The following is a 15,687-nucleotide window of genomic DNA, read 5'->3' on the forward strand; positions in this document are numbered from 1 at the left end:
TTTCCTCCTATCCTCCCTCCCCCTCCTCCCTCCCTCTCCTCCCTCCCTCTCCTCCCTCCATCTCCTCCCTCCGTCTACTCCCTCCCCCTCTCCTCCCTCCCTCCCTCTCCTCCTTTCCTCCTATCCTCCCTCCCTCTCCTCCCTCCCTCTACTCCCTCCCTCTCCTCCTTTCCTCATATCCTCCCCCCCCTATCCTCCCTCCCTCCCTCTCCTCCTTTCCTCCTATCCTCCTATCCTCCCTCTCCTCCCTCCCTCTCCTCCTTTCCTCCTATCCTCCCTCCCTCTCCTCCCTCCCTCTCCTCCCTCCCTCTCCTCCCTCCGTCTACTCCCTCCCCCCCTCTCCTCCCTCCCTCTCCTCCCTCCCTCTACTCCCTCCCTCTCCTCTCTCCCTCTCCTCCCTCCCCCTCCTCCCTGCCTCTCCTCCCTCCGTCTACTCCCCCCCCTCTCCTCCCTCCCTCCCTCTCCTCCTATCCTCCCTCCCTCTCCTCCCTCCCTCTACTCCCTCCCTCTCCTCCTTTCCTCCTATCCTCCCTCCCTCTCCTCCCTCCCTCTCCTCCCTCCCTCTCCTCCCTCCCTCCCTCTCCTCCCTCCCTCTACTCCCTCCCTCTCCTCTTTTCCTCCTGTCCACCCTCCCTTAACTCCCACTCTTCTCCTCCCTCCCTCTCCTCCTTTCCTCCTGTCCTCCCTCCCTTTACTCCCTTCCTCCCTCCCTCTCCTCCCTCCCCCCTTCTACCCCCCTCTCCTCCCTCCCTCTCCTCCTTTCCTTCTATCCTCCCTCCCTCTCCTCCCCCCCTCTACTCTCCCCTCTCCTCCTTTCCTACCTCCCTCTCCTCCTTTCCTCCCTCTCTTCCCCGCCTCTACTCCCTCCCTCTCTTCCCTCCCTCTCCTCCCCCCCTCTACTCTCCCCTCTCCTCCTTTCCTACCTCCCTCTCCTCCTTTCCTCCCTCTCCTCCTTTCCTCCCTCTCTTCCCCGCCTCTACTCCCTCCCTCTCTTCCCTCCCTCTACTCTCCCCCTCTCCTCCTTTCTTTCCTCCTTTTCTCCCTCTCTTTCCCCCCTCTAATCCCTCCCTCCCCTGCCCCCCTCTACTCTCCCCCTCTCCTCCTTTCCTACCTCCCTCTCCTCCTTTCCTCCAGTCCTCCCTCCCTCTCCTCCCCCCCTCTACTCACCACGCTCATCAAGGCTCCACCCAATCTGCCCAGACTGGACGAAAACACATTTTGGTAATGAAATGTCACTTCCTTATGTTATAAAATACACTTTACCAAGACAAAATATGATTATTCATATTCTGAATCATTTAGTGGGGGTTTTATCTAAAATATCAATAACATTAGATCCATGATGAACCCGTTTCTTTTTATCCTGAAAAACTCCATAATCCTTGCTAATGACAAACATACCCATAACATGATGCAGCCACCACCTTACTTGAAAATATGAAGAGTGGTACTCAGGGATGTGTTATGTTGGATTTGGCCCAAATATAATGCTTTGAATTCAGGATATGAAGTTAATTTATTTGCCACATTTTTTTGCAGTTTTACTTTAGTGCCTTATTGCGAAAAGGGTCAGACTGGAGAGGAGAAACTGGAGAGGGACAGAATGGAGAGGCTGGAGAGGGACAGAGTGGAGAGACTGGAGAGGGACAGAGTGGAGAGGAGAGGCTGGAGAGGGACAGAATGGAGAGGCTGGAGAGGGACAGAGTGGAGAGACTGGAGAGTGACAGAGTGGAGAGGAGAGGCTGGAGAGGGACAGAATGGAGAGGCTGGAGAAGGACAGAATGGAGAGGCTGGAGAGGGACAGAGTGGAGAGGAGAGGCTGGAGAGGGACAGAGTCGAGAGGAGAGGCTGGAGAGGGACAGAGTGGAGAGGAGAGGCTGGAGAGGGACAGAATGGAGAGACTGGAGAGGGACAGAGTGGAGAGTAGAGGCTGGAGAGGGACAGAGTGGAGAGGAGAGGCTGGAGAAGGACAGAGTGGAGAGGAGAGGCTGGAGAGGGACAGAGTGGAGAGTAGAGGATGGAGAGGGACAGAGTGGAGAGTAGAGGCTAGAGAGGGACAGATTGGAGAGTAGAGGCTGGAGAGGGACAGAGTGGAGAGGAGAGACTGGAGAGGGACAGAGTGGAGAGTAGAGGCTGGAGAGGGACAGAGTGGAGAGGAGAGGCTGGAGAGGGACAGAATGGAGAGGCTGGAGAGGGACAGAGTGGAGAGGAGAGGCTGGAGAGGGACAGAGTGGAGAGTAGAGTCTGGAGAGGGACAGAGTGGAGAGTAGAGGCTGGAGAGGGACAGAGTGGAGAGTAGAGGCTGGAGAGGGACAAGTTGGAGAGGAGAGGCTGGAGAGGGACAGAGTAGAGGTCTTTTTCTTTGAAAGTCACATAATGCTTTCTATCGTTTAGAGGGAGTGAGAAACTTTCCAAACACACGACATTATGACGTTCTGCTGTGCTCTCCAGCTTCACTGTACCTTTCTATAAAAAGAAGCCAGGTGAATTCATCAAATATAAAAGCCGGAGTGTCAGAGGACGATGACATAATTAATTCTGTTTGAAATGTTGTGACTGATTTAAAGATTCCAGCTGGGATCTACCACATGGGATTAATTAGACCCAAATGTGGTTCCCGAAAAACACACACACACACACACACACACACACACACACACACACACAGACACAGACACAGACACACACACACACACACACACACACACACACACACACACACACACACACACACACACACACACACACACACACACACAGAGACACAGACACAGACACACACATACACACACACACACACAGACACAGACACACACACACACAAAAGCATGTAAAGTTAGTGTGGGAGAGGTGGAAAAATGTTTGTTATCGATCAATAATGACAAACCTCCTGGCATTGACAAATTAGATGGAAAGCCACTGAGGATGGTAGCTGACTCTATAGCCACTCCTATCTGTCATATCTTTAATCTGAGCCCAGAGGAAAGTCTTTGTCCTCAGGCCTGGAGGGAAGCTAAAGTCATTCCACTACCCAAGAATGGCAAAGCAGCCTTTACTGGTTCTAACAGCAGACCTATCAGCTTGCTGCCAGCTCTTAGTAAACTGTTGGGAAAATAATGGTGTTTGACCAAATGCAATACTATTTCTCTGTAAACATATTAACAACAGATTTTCAGCATGCATAGAGAAGGGCACTCAACGTGTACTGCACTGACATAAATACATAATAACACAATTGTGAGAGCTGTACTGTTAGAGTTCAGTGCAGCTGTTGATATTATTGACAATAAACCGTTGTGGAGAACCTGTATTATGGCTTTTCAACCTCTGCCATTTATTGGAATCAGAGCTACAGTGTATCTCTTGTTGGGGAATAATCAGAATTAGTTGGTAACATAGGTAAGATGTTTTATATTCATCATATGCTTATGAGTTATTTCTCATAAGAATGTATTTTGTTGTACCATAGTGGTGGCCATTTGCAGTATCTGTTCTGGTCAAGACTAAGTTGTTTGGGCTGGAGAGAGGGGAGAGGTCAAGCGTGTATCTCTTGGCTCCACAATGTCTGTGTGCCAGTCAGTGTGTCTCTGTGATCTTGTCAAGATAGGATGGATTTGATACATGCCTGTTGATATGGAGGATTGGTTTATGGTTCTGAGTTTGAGTAAAGAGACAAAGCTGAACGATTTATTATGTCTATGCTGTCTGACTATGTGTGTTCTTTGCTATTAAAGGATCTCAGTTGTAATGTAGAGGGGGCTCTCAGAGAATTCATTGATAGACACTGAATTGATCTGAGAGTCACAGGGTTGTGATAGAGCTCATATAATTAAAGATGGACTTTGATAACTAACTCTGACTTGTGTGTGGTTTGCGCTCATGATTTGGTAAATAGAGGAAATTTCCACGACACTCTCCAATATAACTCAGAGGGTTTACTTTAATGGAAGCTTCTCTAATGTCAAACATGTAAAGTGTGGTGTACCACAGGGCAGCTCTCTAGGCCCTCTACTCTTTTCAATGTTTTACAAAAACCTGCCTCTGGCATTAAACAAAGCATGTGTATCCTTCTATGCTGATGATTCAACCATATATGCATCAGCAACCATAGCTGGCGAAGTAACTGACATCCTTAACAAAGAGTTGCATTCCATTTTGGAATGGGTGGCCAGTAATAAACTGGTCTCTAAAACTAAGAGCATTGTATTTGGTACAAATCATTCCCTAAGTTCTAGACCTCAGCTGAATCTGGTAACGAATGGTGTGGCTGTTGAAGAAGTTGATGAGACTAAATTACTTGGTGTTACCTAAGATTGTAAACTGTCATGGTCAAAACATATAGATTCAATAGTTGTAAAGATGGGGAGGGGTCTGTCCGTAACAAAGAGATGCTCTGCTTTTTTGACACCAAAAAAGCATGTCCTGCAGGCTCTAGTTTAGTCTTATCTTGATTATTGTCCAGTCATATGGGCATGTGCTGCAAAGAAAGACCTATTTAAGCTGCAGCTGGCCCAGAACAGAACGGCACGTCTTGCTCGTCATGAGGGCTGATATATAATCTATGCATGCCAGTCTCTCTTGGCTGAGAGTTGAGGAAAGACTGACAGCATCAATTGTTTTTATAAGAAACATTAATGTGTTGGAAATGTCTAATTGTTTGCTTAGTCACTGACACACACACTTACCCCACCAGTTGTGACACTAGGGGTCTTTCACAGTCCCCAGGTCCAGGGCAAATTCAAGAAAACATACAGTATTATACAGAGTCATGAATGCATGGAACCTCCTTCCATCTAATATAAATATATATATGCAGCGTAAGTGAACAGTAAAACCTAGTTTCAAAAACAAATATTGCATACGTAAATATTGTTATTCCTCACCACCAACGCCTCTCCACCATGTGATCTACTTGATGTGTGTGTGTACTGACATGTGATCTACTTGTTGTGTGTGTACTGACATGTGATCTACTAGTTGTGTGTGTGTACTGACATGTGATCTACTTGTTGTGGGTATAAACTGACATGTGATCTACTTGTTGTGTGTATAAACTGACATGTGATCTACTGGTTGTGTGTATGAACTGACATGTGATCTACTGGTTGTGTGTATGAACTGACATGTGATCTACTTGTTGTGTGTATAAACTGACATGTGATCTACTTGTTGTGTGTATAAACTGACATGTGATCTACTTGTTGTGTGTATAAACTGACATGTGATCTACTGGTTGTGTGTATAAACTGACATGTGATCTACTTGTTGTATGTATGAACTGACATGTGATCTACTTGTTGTGTGTATGAACTGACATGTGATCTACTTGTTGTGTGTATGAACTGACATGTGATCTACTTGTTGTGTATATGAACTGACATGTGATCTACTGGTTGTGTGTATGAACTGACATGTGATCTACTGGTTGTGTGTATGAACTGACATGTGGAACTGATAGATACACTACATGTTCATGTTTTAAATGTAAATTGTAAAGTATTTTGTTTGTAATGTCCCAATAAATCTAAACACATCTAAATCGAATCACTCACACACACACACACACACACACACACACACACACACACACACACACACACACACACACACACACACACACACACACACACACACACACACAACACACACACACACACACAGAACTTGAGCCCATTAATCAGTGTTTTTTTCTCTCCAGTTTTAATTAAAGTCCTGGGAGCAACGTGACACACCTCATATCCACTCTGAAGGCTCCGGCAGGAAATAGGACACTCATCATATGGAATACGTGAAATCTGTCTTCAGCTTCCCAACCAGGCCTCAAGAAGTGTGTGTGTCTTATACAGTATTCATTATCTATGTTCGTCCTTGGCTGTGTCCACTGTTCTGCACATTACATACACATTCGCTAATTGCCACTTCTCATAACAAGATATAAGGTTTTAGTACACCCACTCTCTCTCTCTCTCTCTCTCTCCGCCGTCTCATTGCCTCAACAGTACTTGAGCTTTTAGACTACATCATAACATATTCCCAACAGCATTTAATATGTTATACTATAAATATAGGTTAGAAATACCAAATGATTATAAACATAATTATCCATGATCATAACAATGTGTCACAGTACATTCTAATGTACCTCCGCCACAATTTAGTTGCTACTTCTTGCGAGATGTCCACACTGTTTCAATTCACTTGCTCCAATACCCACTGTTGGCACTAGCTATATATTCCAGTATCACAGTGATGTGTTACAGTACATTGTAGTCAAACTCCTCCACTCTGGCACAATGCGCTGTGTTGTTTTGTATGTAGGCTGATAAGGGGATGGATGAACTCTCGGATGAGAATTTGGTTAATCATTTATAACTTAATTGGCTCGTCGGTCCCCCTCTGCCGGCGGATACATGGCTTCCTTCCATCTCCTCTGTTTGGACTGGAGATCTTCAGCTCCAATTTACCATGCAGCCGCAGCCAGCTAATTAGGTTTGGTGAGCTGACCCCTCTGAGTTACTGTAGGGCTGATGTGGACTCTCTGATTAGAACTCTGTTTCATCACCTTAAAGAGTGTGTGTGTGTGAGTGCGTGTGTGTGGGTGTGCGCGCGCGTGCGTGTGCGAGTGTGCGTGCTCGCGCGTGTGTTTGTGTGCGTGCGTGTGTGTGTGTGTGCGTGCGTGTGCGAGTGTGAGTGAGTGTGTGTGTGTGTGCGTGCGCGCGTGTGTGTGTGTGCGTGCGTGCCTGTGAGTTAGACACGTCATTAGCAATCAGACTTTCTGCTGATCAGACTAACTGTCTCAAAAGACCAACATAACCAAATTGCCACTGCATTAAATCCCCATTCATGTGTCGTCACGTGTCAAGAAGCACTTAACGCGCTCTTTCGCACCCCGACAGTTCTTATGAGATGTTCTGTGGTTTTGACTGAAATACGGGAAGGCTTTTGTCAGAGATACAGTGTTGACGGTAGTAAATGGAAGTGTACAGCTGTACTGAAGAGGTTTCAGGGACTTGGTTTCAGTTAAGAACAAATTCTTATTTACAATGACGGCCTAGGAACGGTGGGTTAACTGCCTTGTTCAGGGGCAGAACGACAGATTTTTACCTTGTCGGCTCTGGGATTCAATCTAGTAGCATTACGGTTACTGGCCCAACACTCTAACCACCGGGCTACCTGCCACCCAATGATATCAGACCAAAACACTCTCTTTTTACAATGTATTCTGCCACAGAACTTGCCGATTGACCATTTGTACTAAAACTAGCCGACCAGCCAGTTGTACCGAGTTCCCAGCAGTAATTGCTGAAGGTCAAATCCTAACTTTCACTTAAGTCATGCATTGATGTCAATGGGAGAATAAGTGAAAATGTGACTTTAAGTGGATGATAGGATTGGCCCCTGAATGACTAGTTGACCTAGATGATCAACCCGGTGTACCAACTAGCTGATGGACCTGTTGTTAGCAACAGCATTCCGGTGTTCCGTTACTCACCCTAAAGAACTCCTTGGTGGAACCGGCATCCAGAGTTCCATAGGCGATCTCAGTCTGTTTAGCCAGGTCCTCAGCACTTTCTATGGGGGAGACCATCCTCTCCACTGTGAGGAAAGCAGCCAAGTTGGCCGTATAGGACGAGATGATGATGAGAGTGAAAAACCACCACACGCCTCCTACTATTCTCCCTGATAGGGACCTGAGAGACAGGGGTAGAGAGAGAGAGAGGTAGAGAGAGGTAGAGAGAGGTAGAGAGAGAGAGAGAGCGAGAGATAGAGGTACAGAGAGGTAGAGAGAGTGAGAGAGAGAGAGAGAAAGGGGTAGAGAGAGGTAGAGAGAGAGGTAGAGAGAGAGAGGTAGAGAGAGAGAGAGAGAGAGAGAGGGGTAGAGAGAGGTAGAGAGAGGTAGAGAGAGAGAGAGAGACAGAGGTAGAGAGAGGTAGAGAGAGGTAGAGAGAGAGAGATGGAGGGAGAGAGAGAGAGATTTAACATTTTGTACATTTTTATTGTTTATTCCACTTTTGTTCATTATCTACTTCACTTGCTTTGGCAATGTTAACATATGTTTCCCATGCCAATAAAGCCCTTTAATTTGACGTTTTAATTGAATTGAGAGAGAGCTAGAGCAAGAGAGAGGTAGAGAGAGAGGGGGGGCGAGAGAGGTAGAGGAGAGATATAGAGAGAGGGAGAGAGCGATAGAAAGAATGAGAAAAGAGGGAGTAAAAGAGAGGTGGAGATACAGAGAGAGAGAGAGAGAGAGAGAGAGAGAGAGAGAGAGGCAGGAAGAGAGAGTGAGAGAGTGAGATAGATAAACAGAGAGAAACAAGGAAACAGAGAGAGGAGAAGAGAGGGAGCATTAACAACACATTAGAGAGATGTGCCATTAGCAGAGCTTGTAAACCCACTGCACCTAATGCTACAGACACAGCTCACTGGAACGTCGTCCTTTAAGCCCATAAAAACCTTGGTTAGCCTGGCTTTAAAAACCTAAAGCTGTGTCACTATATTACAATACAATTTTAAACTGTGAAACTACCCTGGAGTCCGGGAATATATCACAAAACAAGGTGCTGGACTGTAGATGTACAGTTTGCGCTACTGCACCAATGCACCTAGCCTGTTACAGTATGACTGACAGCTCACTGGAACACAGTCTTTTACAGTGGCCTGTTACAGTATGACTGACAGCTCACTGGAACACAGTCTTTTACAGTGGCCTGTTACAGTATGACTGACAGCTCACTGGAACACAGTCTTTTACAGTGGCCTGTTACAGTATGACTGACAGCTCACTGGAACACAGTCTTTTACAGTGGCCTGTTACAGTATGACTGACAGCTCACTGGAACACAGTCTTTTACAGTGGCCTGTTACAATATGACTGATACAGCTCACTGGAACACAGTCTTTTACAGTGGCCTGTTACAGTATGACTGACACAGCTCACTGTAACACAGTCTTTTACAGTGGCCTGTTACAGTATGACTGACACAGCTCACTGTAACACAGTCTTTTACAGTGGCCTGTTACAGTATGACTGACAGCTCACTGGAACACAGTGTTTTACAGTAGACTGTTACAGTATGACTGACACAGCTCACTGGAACACAGTCTTTTACAGTGGCCTGTTACAGTATGACTGACACAGCTCACTGTAACACAGTCTTTTACAGTGGCCTGTTACAGTATGACTGACAGCTCACTGGAACACAGTGTTTTACAGTAGACTGTTACAGTATGACTGACACAGCTCACTGGAACACAGTCTTTTACAGTGGCCTGTTACAGTATGACTGACACAGCTCACTGGAACACAGTCTTTTACAGTGGCCTGTTACAGTATGACTGACACAGCTCACTGTAACACAGTCTTTTACAGTGGCCTGTTACATTACGACTGACAGCTCACTGGAACACAGTCTTTTACAGTGGCCTGTTACAGTATGACTGACACAGCTCACTGTAACACAGTCTTTTACAGTGGCCTGTTACATTACGACTGACAGCTCACTGGAACACAGTCTTTTACAGTGGCCTGTTACTGTATGACTGACACAGCTCACTGTAACACAGTCTTTTACAGTGGCCTGTTACATTACGACTGACAGCTCACTGGAACACAGTCTTTTACAGTGGCCTGTTACAGTATGACTGACACAGCTCACTGGAACACAGTCTTTTACAGTGGCCTGTTACAGTATGACTGACAGCTCACTGGAACACAGTGTTTTACAGTAGACTGTTACAGTATGACTGACACAGCCCACTGGAACACAGTCTTTTACAGTGGCCTGTTACAGTATGACTGACACAGCTCACTGTAACACAGTCTTTTACAGTGGCCTGTTACAGTATGACTGACAGCTCACTGGAACACAGTGTTTTACAGTAGACTGTTACAGTATGACTGACACAGCTCACTGGAACACAGTCTTTTACAGTGGCCTGTTACAGTATGACTGACACAGCTCACTGGAACACAGTCTTTTACAGTGGCCTGTTACAGTATGACTGACACAGCTCACTGTAACACAGTCTTTTACAGTGGCCTGTTACATTACGACTGACAGCTCACTGGAACACAGTCTTTTACAGTGGCCTGTTACAGTATGACTGACACAGCTCACTGTAACACAGTCTTTTACAGTGGCCTGTTACATTACGACTGACAGCTCACTGGAACACAGTCTTTTACAGTGGCCTGTTACTGTATGACTGACACAGCTCACTGTAACACAGTCTTTTACAGTGGCCTGTTACATTACGACTGACAGCTCACTGGAACACAGTCTTTTACAGTGGCCTGTTACAGTATGACTGACAGCTCACTGTAACACAGTCTTTTACAGTGGCCTGTTACATTACGACTGACAGCTCACTGGAACACAGTCTTTTACAGTGGCCTGTTACAGTATGACTGACACAGCTCACTAGTCTCTGACCCTATCTATACACAGTATATCCAACAGTACATCCAACTTCAACTGAGAAACTGGGAGAATATGTGACATGGTCTTTTAGATATAGATGTCTTAATGATGTCATGTCATCCAGCTGAGTCATCACCAGCAGTGTATTCTGGGATCAGAAAGTGTAAGGTCAACCTAACCAAGCCTATAGCATGAGGTCATGTGACCGTATAGACCCAAAGCCAAAGCACAGAAGCATTGATCTTTTGGGCCATGGACATTATATGACCATTTCAGACACAACTGAGCCTAATAGCAGTAATACGTCTGTAATAAGTGCACTGTCGGATAGTGAAGTGCGGAAGCGAAAAACGTAGTGTGTCAGAGAAAACTCAAGAAAAGATCTATCTGACTGCTCAGTAGTAATGTTGAACAACATCACTAATGGCCATGGTGTATAGCGCGTTGTGATAAAATACAACTGGCACACAGACACGTTTCCAGTTGAGTCATTAAGCAGACACTCTTCTGCAGAGTGTGGCACTGTGTTGTACCGTGTGTCGTAGCGTGTGTCGTAGCGTGTGTCGCAGCGTGTGTCGTAGCGTGTGTCGCAACGTGTGTCGCAGCGTGTGTCGTAGCGTGTGTCGTAGCGTGTGTCGTAGCGTGTGTCGTACCGTGTGTCGTACCGTGTGTCGTACCGTGTGTCGTACCGTGTGTCGCACCGTGTGTCGTACCGTGTGTCGTAGCGTGTGTCGTATCGTGCGTCGTACCGTGTGTCGTACCGTGTGTCGCACCGTGTGTTGCACCGTGTGTCGTAGCGTGTGTCGTACCGTGTGTCGTACCGGGTGTCGTACCGTGTGTCGTAGCGTGTGTCGCAGCGTGTGTCGTAGCGTGTGTCGCAGCGTGTGTCGTACGGTGTGTCGTAGCGTGTGTTGTAGCGTGTGTCGTAGCGTGTTTCGCAATGTGTGTCGCAGCGTGTGTCGTAGCGTGTGTCGTAGCGTGTGTCGTACCGGGTGTCGTACCGTGTGTCGTAGCTTGTGTCGTAGCGTGTGTCGCAGCGTGTGTCGTACGGTGTGTCGTAGCGTGTGTTGTAGCGTGTGTCGTAGCGTGTGTCGCAGCGTGTGTCGTACGGTGTGTCGCAGCGTGTGTCGTAGCGTGTGTTGTAGCGTGTGTCGCAGCGTGTGTCGCAGCGTGTGTCGTAGCGTGTGTTGTAGCGTGTGTCGCAGCGTGTGCCGTAGCGTGTGTCGTACCGTGTGTCGTACCGTGTGTCGCACCGTGTGTCGTACCGTGTGTCGTAGCGTGTGTCGTACTGTGTGTCGTACCGTGTGTCGTACCGTGTGTCGCACCGTGTGTCGCACCGTGTGTCGTACCGTGTGTCGTACCGTGTGTCGTACCGGGTGTCGTACCGTGTGTCGTACCGTGTGTCGCACCGTGTGTCGTACCGTGTGTCGTAGCGTGTGTCGTACCGGGTGTCGTACCGTGTGTCGTACCGCGTGTCGTACCGTGTGTCGTACCGGGTGTCGTACCGCGTGTCGCACCGCGTGTCGTACCGGGTGTCGTACCGTGTGTCGTACCGTGTGTCGTACCGTGTGTCGTACCGGGTGTCGTACCGTGTGTCGTACAGTGTGTCGTACCGTGTGCCGTACCGTGTGTCGTACCGTGTGTCGCACCGTGTGTCGCACCGTGTGTCGTACCGTGTGTCGCACCGGGTGTCGTACCGTGTGTCGTACCGGGTGTCGTACCGGGTGTCGTACCGTGTGTCGTACCGGGTGTCGTACCGTGTGTCGTACCGGGTGTCGTACCGTGTGTCGTACCGGGTGTCGTACCGGGTGTCGTACCGTGTGTCGTACCGTGTGTCGTACCGTGTGACGTACCGGGTGTCGTACCGTGTGTCGCACCGTGTGTCGTACCGGGTGTCGTACCCCGTGTCATGATACAAGTCAGTACTCGACATCCATCCATGTCTGAGGACGTTGGGAGATGACGTGGAAACAGGCCACTAGGGGCACTGCCTCTGATTCCAAAGGTGGCATGTTCAAATCTAGGCATTGAACATTTGAAATCTGGAAGAACTTAGAAATGTAACGTTTGAGAAACATGGATGAACTTCTGATTCTGATTCAAGACTATGAGAGCTGGTAGTGTCTTTCTACATCAGATCTACCCCATTGTATTTCTAGGTCAGCTTGCATCCTACCTGGGTGATATCTCACATCCTTGCTGCATGAAGGCTCCCAGAGAGAACCACAGAGAGTTGAAGATGCCAAAGTCGTTGGGAGGATCTGGAGGTGTCTGGGGGTCTTTGGTCTCATCCTGTTCATCCAGGTTCCACTCATAGGGGCTGAAGCGGCTGACCAGGAACAGGACCACACTCACACCGATGTAGGCGAACACGATACACATCCATATCTCATAGGCCAGCGGGTCCAGGAAGGAGAAGACACCTGGTTTAGACTTCTGGGGCTTCTTGATCATGATGGAGATGCCCAGAGACATGAAGGGCTTGGAGAAGTCGATCACCTCCTCACGGACCAGGGTTATGGTGAGAGGTGCCACAGCTATATCTGCTCTCTGGAAACAGGGACACGTAGAGTTGGTTAGTTTGGTTCTGTCTCAGATATGGTTTTTAATCTAGATATTATGCATCATTTGAGGTAGAATTAAATAAAAATAAGTTTGATAAATAAACGTCCTTACTTAACTTATAAACAGTTTTCGCGAGTTTCTTAAAATTTTGGCCTACGGTTGTGCTTTATAGTCTCAAAGCGAACAAAACAAAACAACATGAAGGGAAAGGAAAAGCTTGTTCAGTCTGTACCTCAGGATGATTTTAATCAACACAACAACATCAAATAAATATCCTATATAGACTGAATCATGTGTAGCATGTGTACTACTATGTAGACTGAATCATGTGTAGCATGTGTACTACTATGTAGACTGAATCATGTGTAGCATGTGTACTACTATATAGACTGAATCATGTGTAGCATGTGTACTACTATGTAGACTGAATCATGTGTAGCATGTGTACTACTATGTAGACTGAATCATGTGTAGCATGTGTACTACTATGTAGACTGAATCATGTGTAGCATGTGTACTACTATGTAGACTGAATCATGTGTAGCATGTGTACTACTATGTAGACTGAATCATGTGTAGCATGTGTACTACTATGTAGACTGAATCATGTGTAGCATGTGTACTACTATGTAGACTGAATCATGTGTAGCATGTGTACTACTATGTAGACTGAATCATGTGTAGCATGTGTACTACTATGTAGACTGAATCATGTGTAGCATGTGTACTACTATGTAGACTGAATCATGTGTAGCATGTGTACTACTATGTAGACTGAATCATGTGTAGCATGTGTACTACTATGTAGACTGAATCATGTGTAGCATGTGTACTACTATGTAGACTGAATAATGTGTAGCATGTGTACTACTATGTAGACTGAATAATGTGTAGCATGTGTACTACTATGTAGACTGAATCATGTGTAGCATGTGTACTACTATGTAGACTGAATCATGTGTAGCATGTGTACTACTATGTAGACTGAATCATGTGTAGCATGTGTACTACTATGTAGACTGAATCATGTGTAGCATGTGTACTACTATGTAGACTGAATAATGTGTAGCATGTGTACTACTATGTAGACTGAATCATGTGTAGCATGTGTACTACTATGTAGACTGAATAATGTGTAGCATGTGTACTACTATGTAGACTGAATCATGTGTAGCATGTGTACTACTATATAGACTGAATCATGTGTAGCATGTGTACTACTATGTAGACTGAATCATGTGTAGCATGTGTACTACTATGTAGACTGAATCATGTGTAGCATGTGTACTACTATGTAGACTGAATAATGTGTAGCATGTGTACTACACTGAGTACAGAGTCTCAACACACACAAGAGATTAGAGAAGAGAGCAGAGAGGAAGAAAAAGGCAACGATTGAAAGGCAAAAAATATTTTCAAACATTTCATGTTCACCCCCCCCCCCCCTCTAGATACAGATTGGGCATAATTAGAAACACATAGATGGGTGTTTGTCAGATGTGAAATGATGTTGCACCCACATGGTGCAGTGTCCACCCTGTCTAGTTAGTTTAAAGCTTTCTGAATGTGGGAGACTGATTGTGTCTAACCAGAGGGATGCTAAGAACAGGCTGGAAACTTTGCAGGAGTACAAATAATAACATACATTACCCAAATTCATTTCCATTTATCTTTGGTTTATGAAACTCACAGTGAATGTCAATACATCATAACATAATTTGCATATAAATAGCTAATTATAGGTAATAAGTTATTTATTTGTAAGGCAGAGGAAAGCAGGGGAAATATCCCCAAAACAAACATATTCTATGTGTCCCAAACGGCAGCCTATTTCCTATGGGCCCTGTCCAAAGTGGTGCACAGATAGGGTGCCATTTGTGATGCGGAATGCAGCCAAGGCTTTTCAGGACAAATGAATAATAGCTGCTGGTCATCTTTCTGTAACACAACAGTAAATAACTACAGCAGTGTAACTGTTATGTAGGTATGTCTAACAGAACAGCTATGATTTAAATTACAGCCTTTAAAATGGTGGGAGAAACACAGTAACCCAAGGCTGTGTGAGTAAACCATTCCACTTCAGCATCCCTCCCTGCTCCCTTTCATCTTTTTCTCTTATTTTATGTATTTCTTTCTCTCGTTCTTTCTGTCTCTTTCTTTCTCTCTTTCTTAATTTCTTTCTTTCCTCCCCATCATGGCTTGTTACCAAAACACATCCTTGAAAGTGGTGATGGCGCTTTTCTACTATTAAAACGATGGGCTTTCTTTCGTTGTTAAAAAAACAGCAGTATTCAGACACAAGTTACTGCTGCAGCTTGGGTGTAGCATACGACACAATGAACCAATCAAACAACAGCGTTGGTTTCCAGGCAGTGACTCATGAAGGACAGGTGTTAACCCATTGTGTTTCTACAACAACAACAAATACAACAACAACAACAACTGTGTAGAAGAAGAAAAACGTGATAAAGCAACATGAGGAGAGAAGGGTCAAACGGTGGGGATATACACCAATATAACACAATGAGCAGAGCTACAACATAACCTCTTAATCCTAACGGTGTCCATGGTAACGGTCAATCAATAGAGAAGAGAATACTCAGCCATAAAGAAAATGTTTCAGAGCTGCTTCAGGGATGACCTTTGAAACACAACTAAGACAGCATTAGTTAACTGGTCAGAAGGTCACCCAAATTTAACT

At 45.9% G+C, this 15,687-nt stretch overlaps 1 protein-coding gene across 1 annotated transcript in view; it reads right to left on the minus strand.

Moving 5' to 3' along the window:
* The window catches only part of LOC139366527 (glutamate receptor 3-like), a 233,824-nt gene that overhangs the window by 31,151 nt on the left and 186,986 nt on the right, over nucleotides 1–15,687 (minus strand). Inside the window, exons 11-12 of the mRNA XM_071104130.1 lie at nucleotides 12,598–12,971; nucleotides 7,493–7,691 (exon numbers count right to left, since the gene is read on the minus strand). Coding sequence (XP_070960231.1) covers nucleotides 7,493–7,691; nucleotides 12,598–12,971 — 573 coding nt within the window. The remainder of the gene's footprint in view (nucleotides 1–7,492; nucleotides 7,692–12,597; nucleotides 12,972–15,687) is intronic.

This window comes from Oncorhynchus clarkii, chromosome 14, assembly GCF_045791955.1.
Source record: "Oncorhynchus clarkii lewisi isolate Uvic-CL-2024 chromosome 14, UVic_Ocla_1.0, whole genome shotgun sequence".
NCBI classification, from domain to species: domain Eukaryota; kingdom Metazoa; phylum Chordata; class Actinopteri; order Salmoniformes; family Salmonidae; genus Oncorhynchus; species Oncorhynchus clarkii.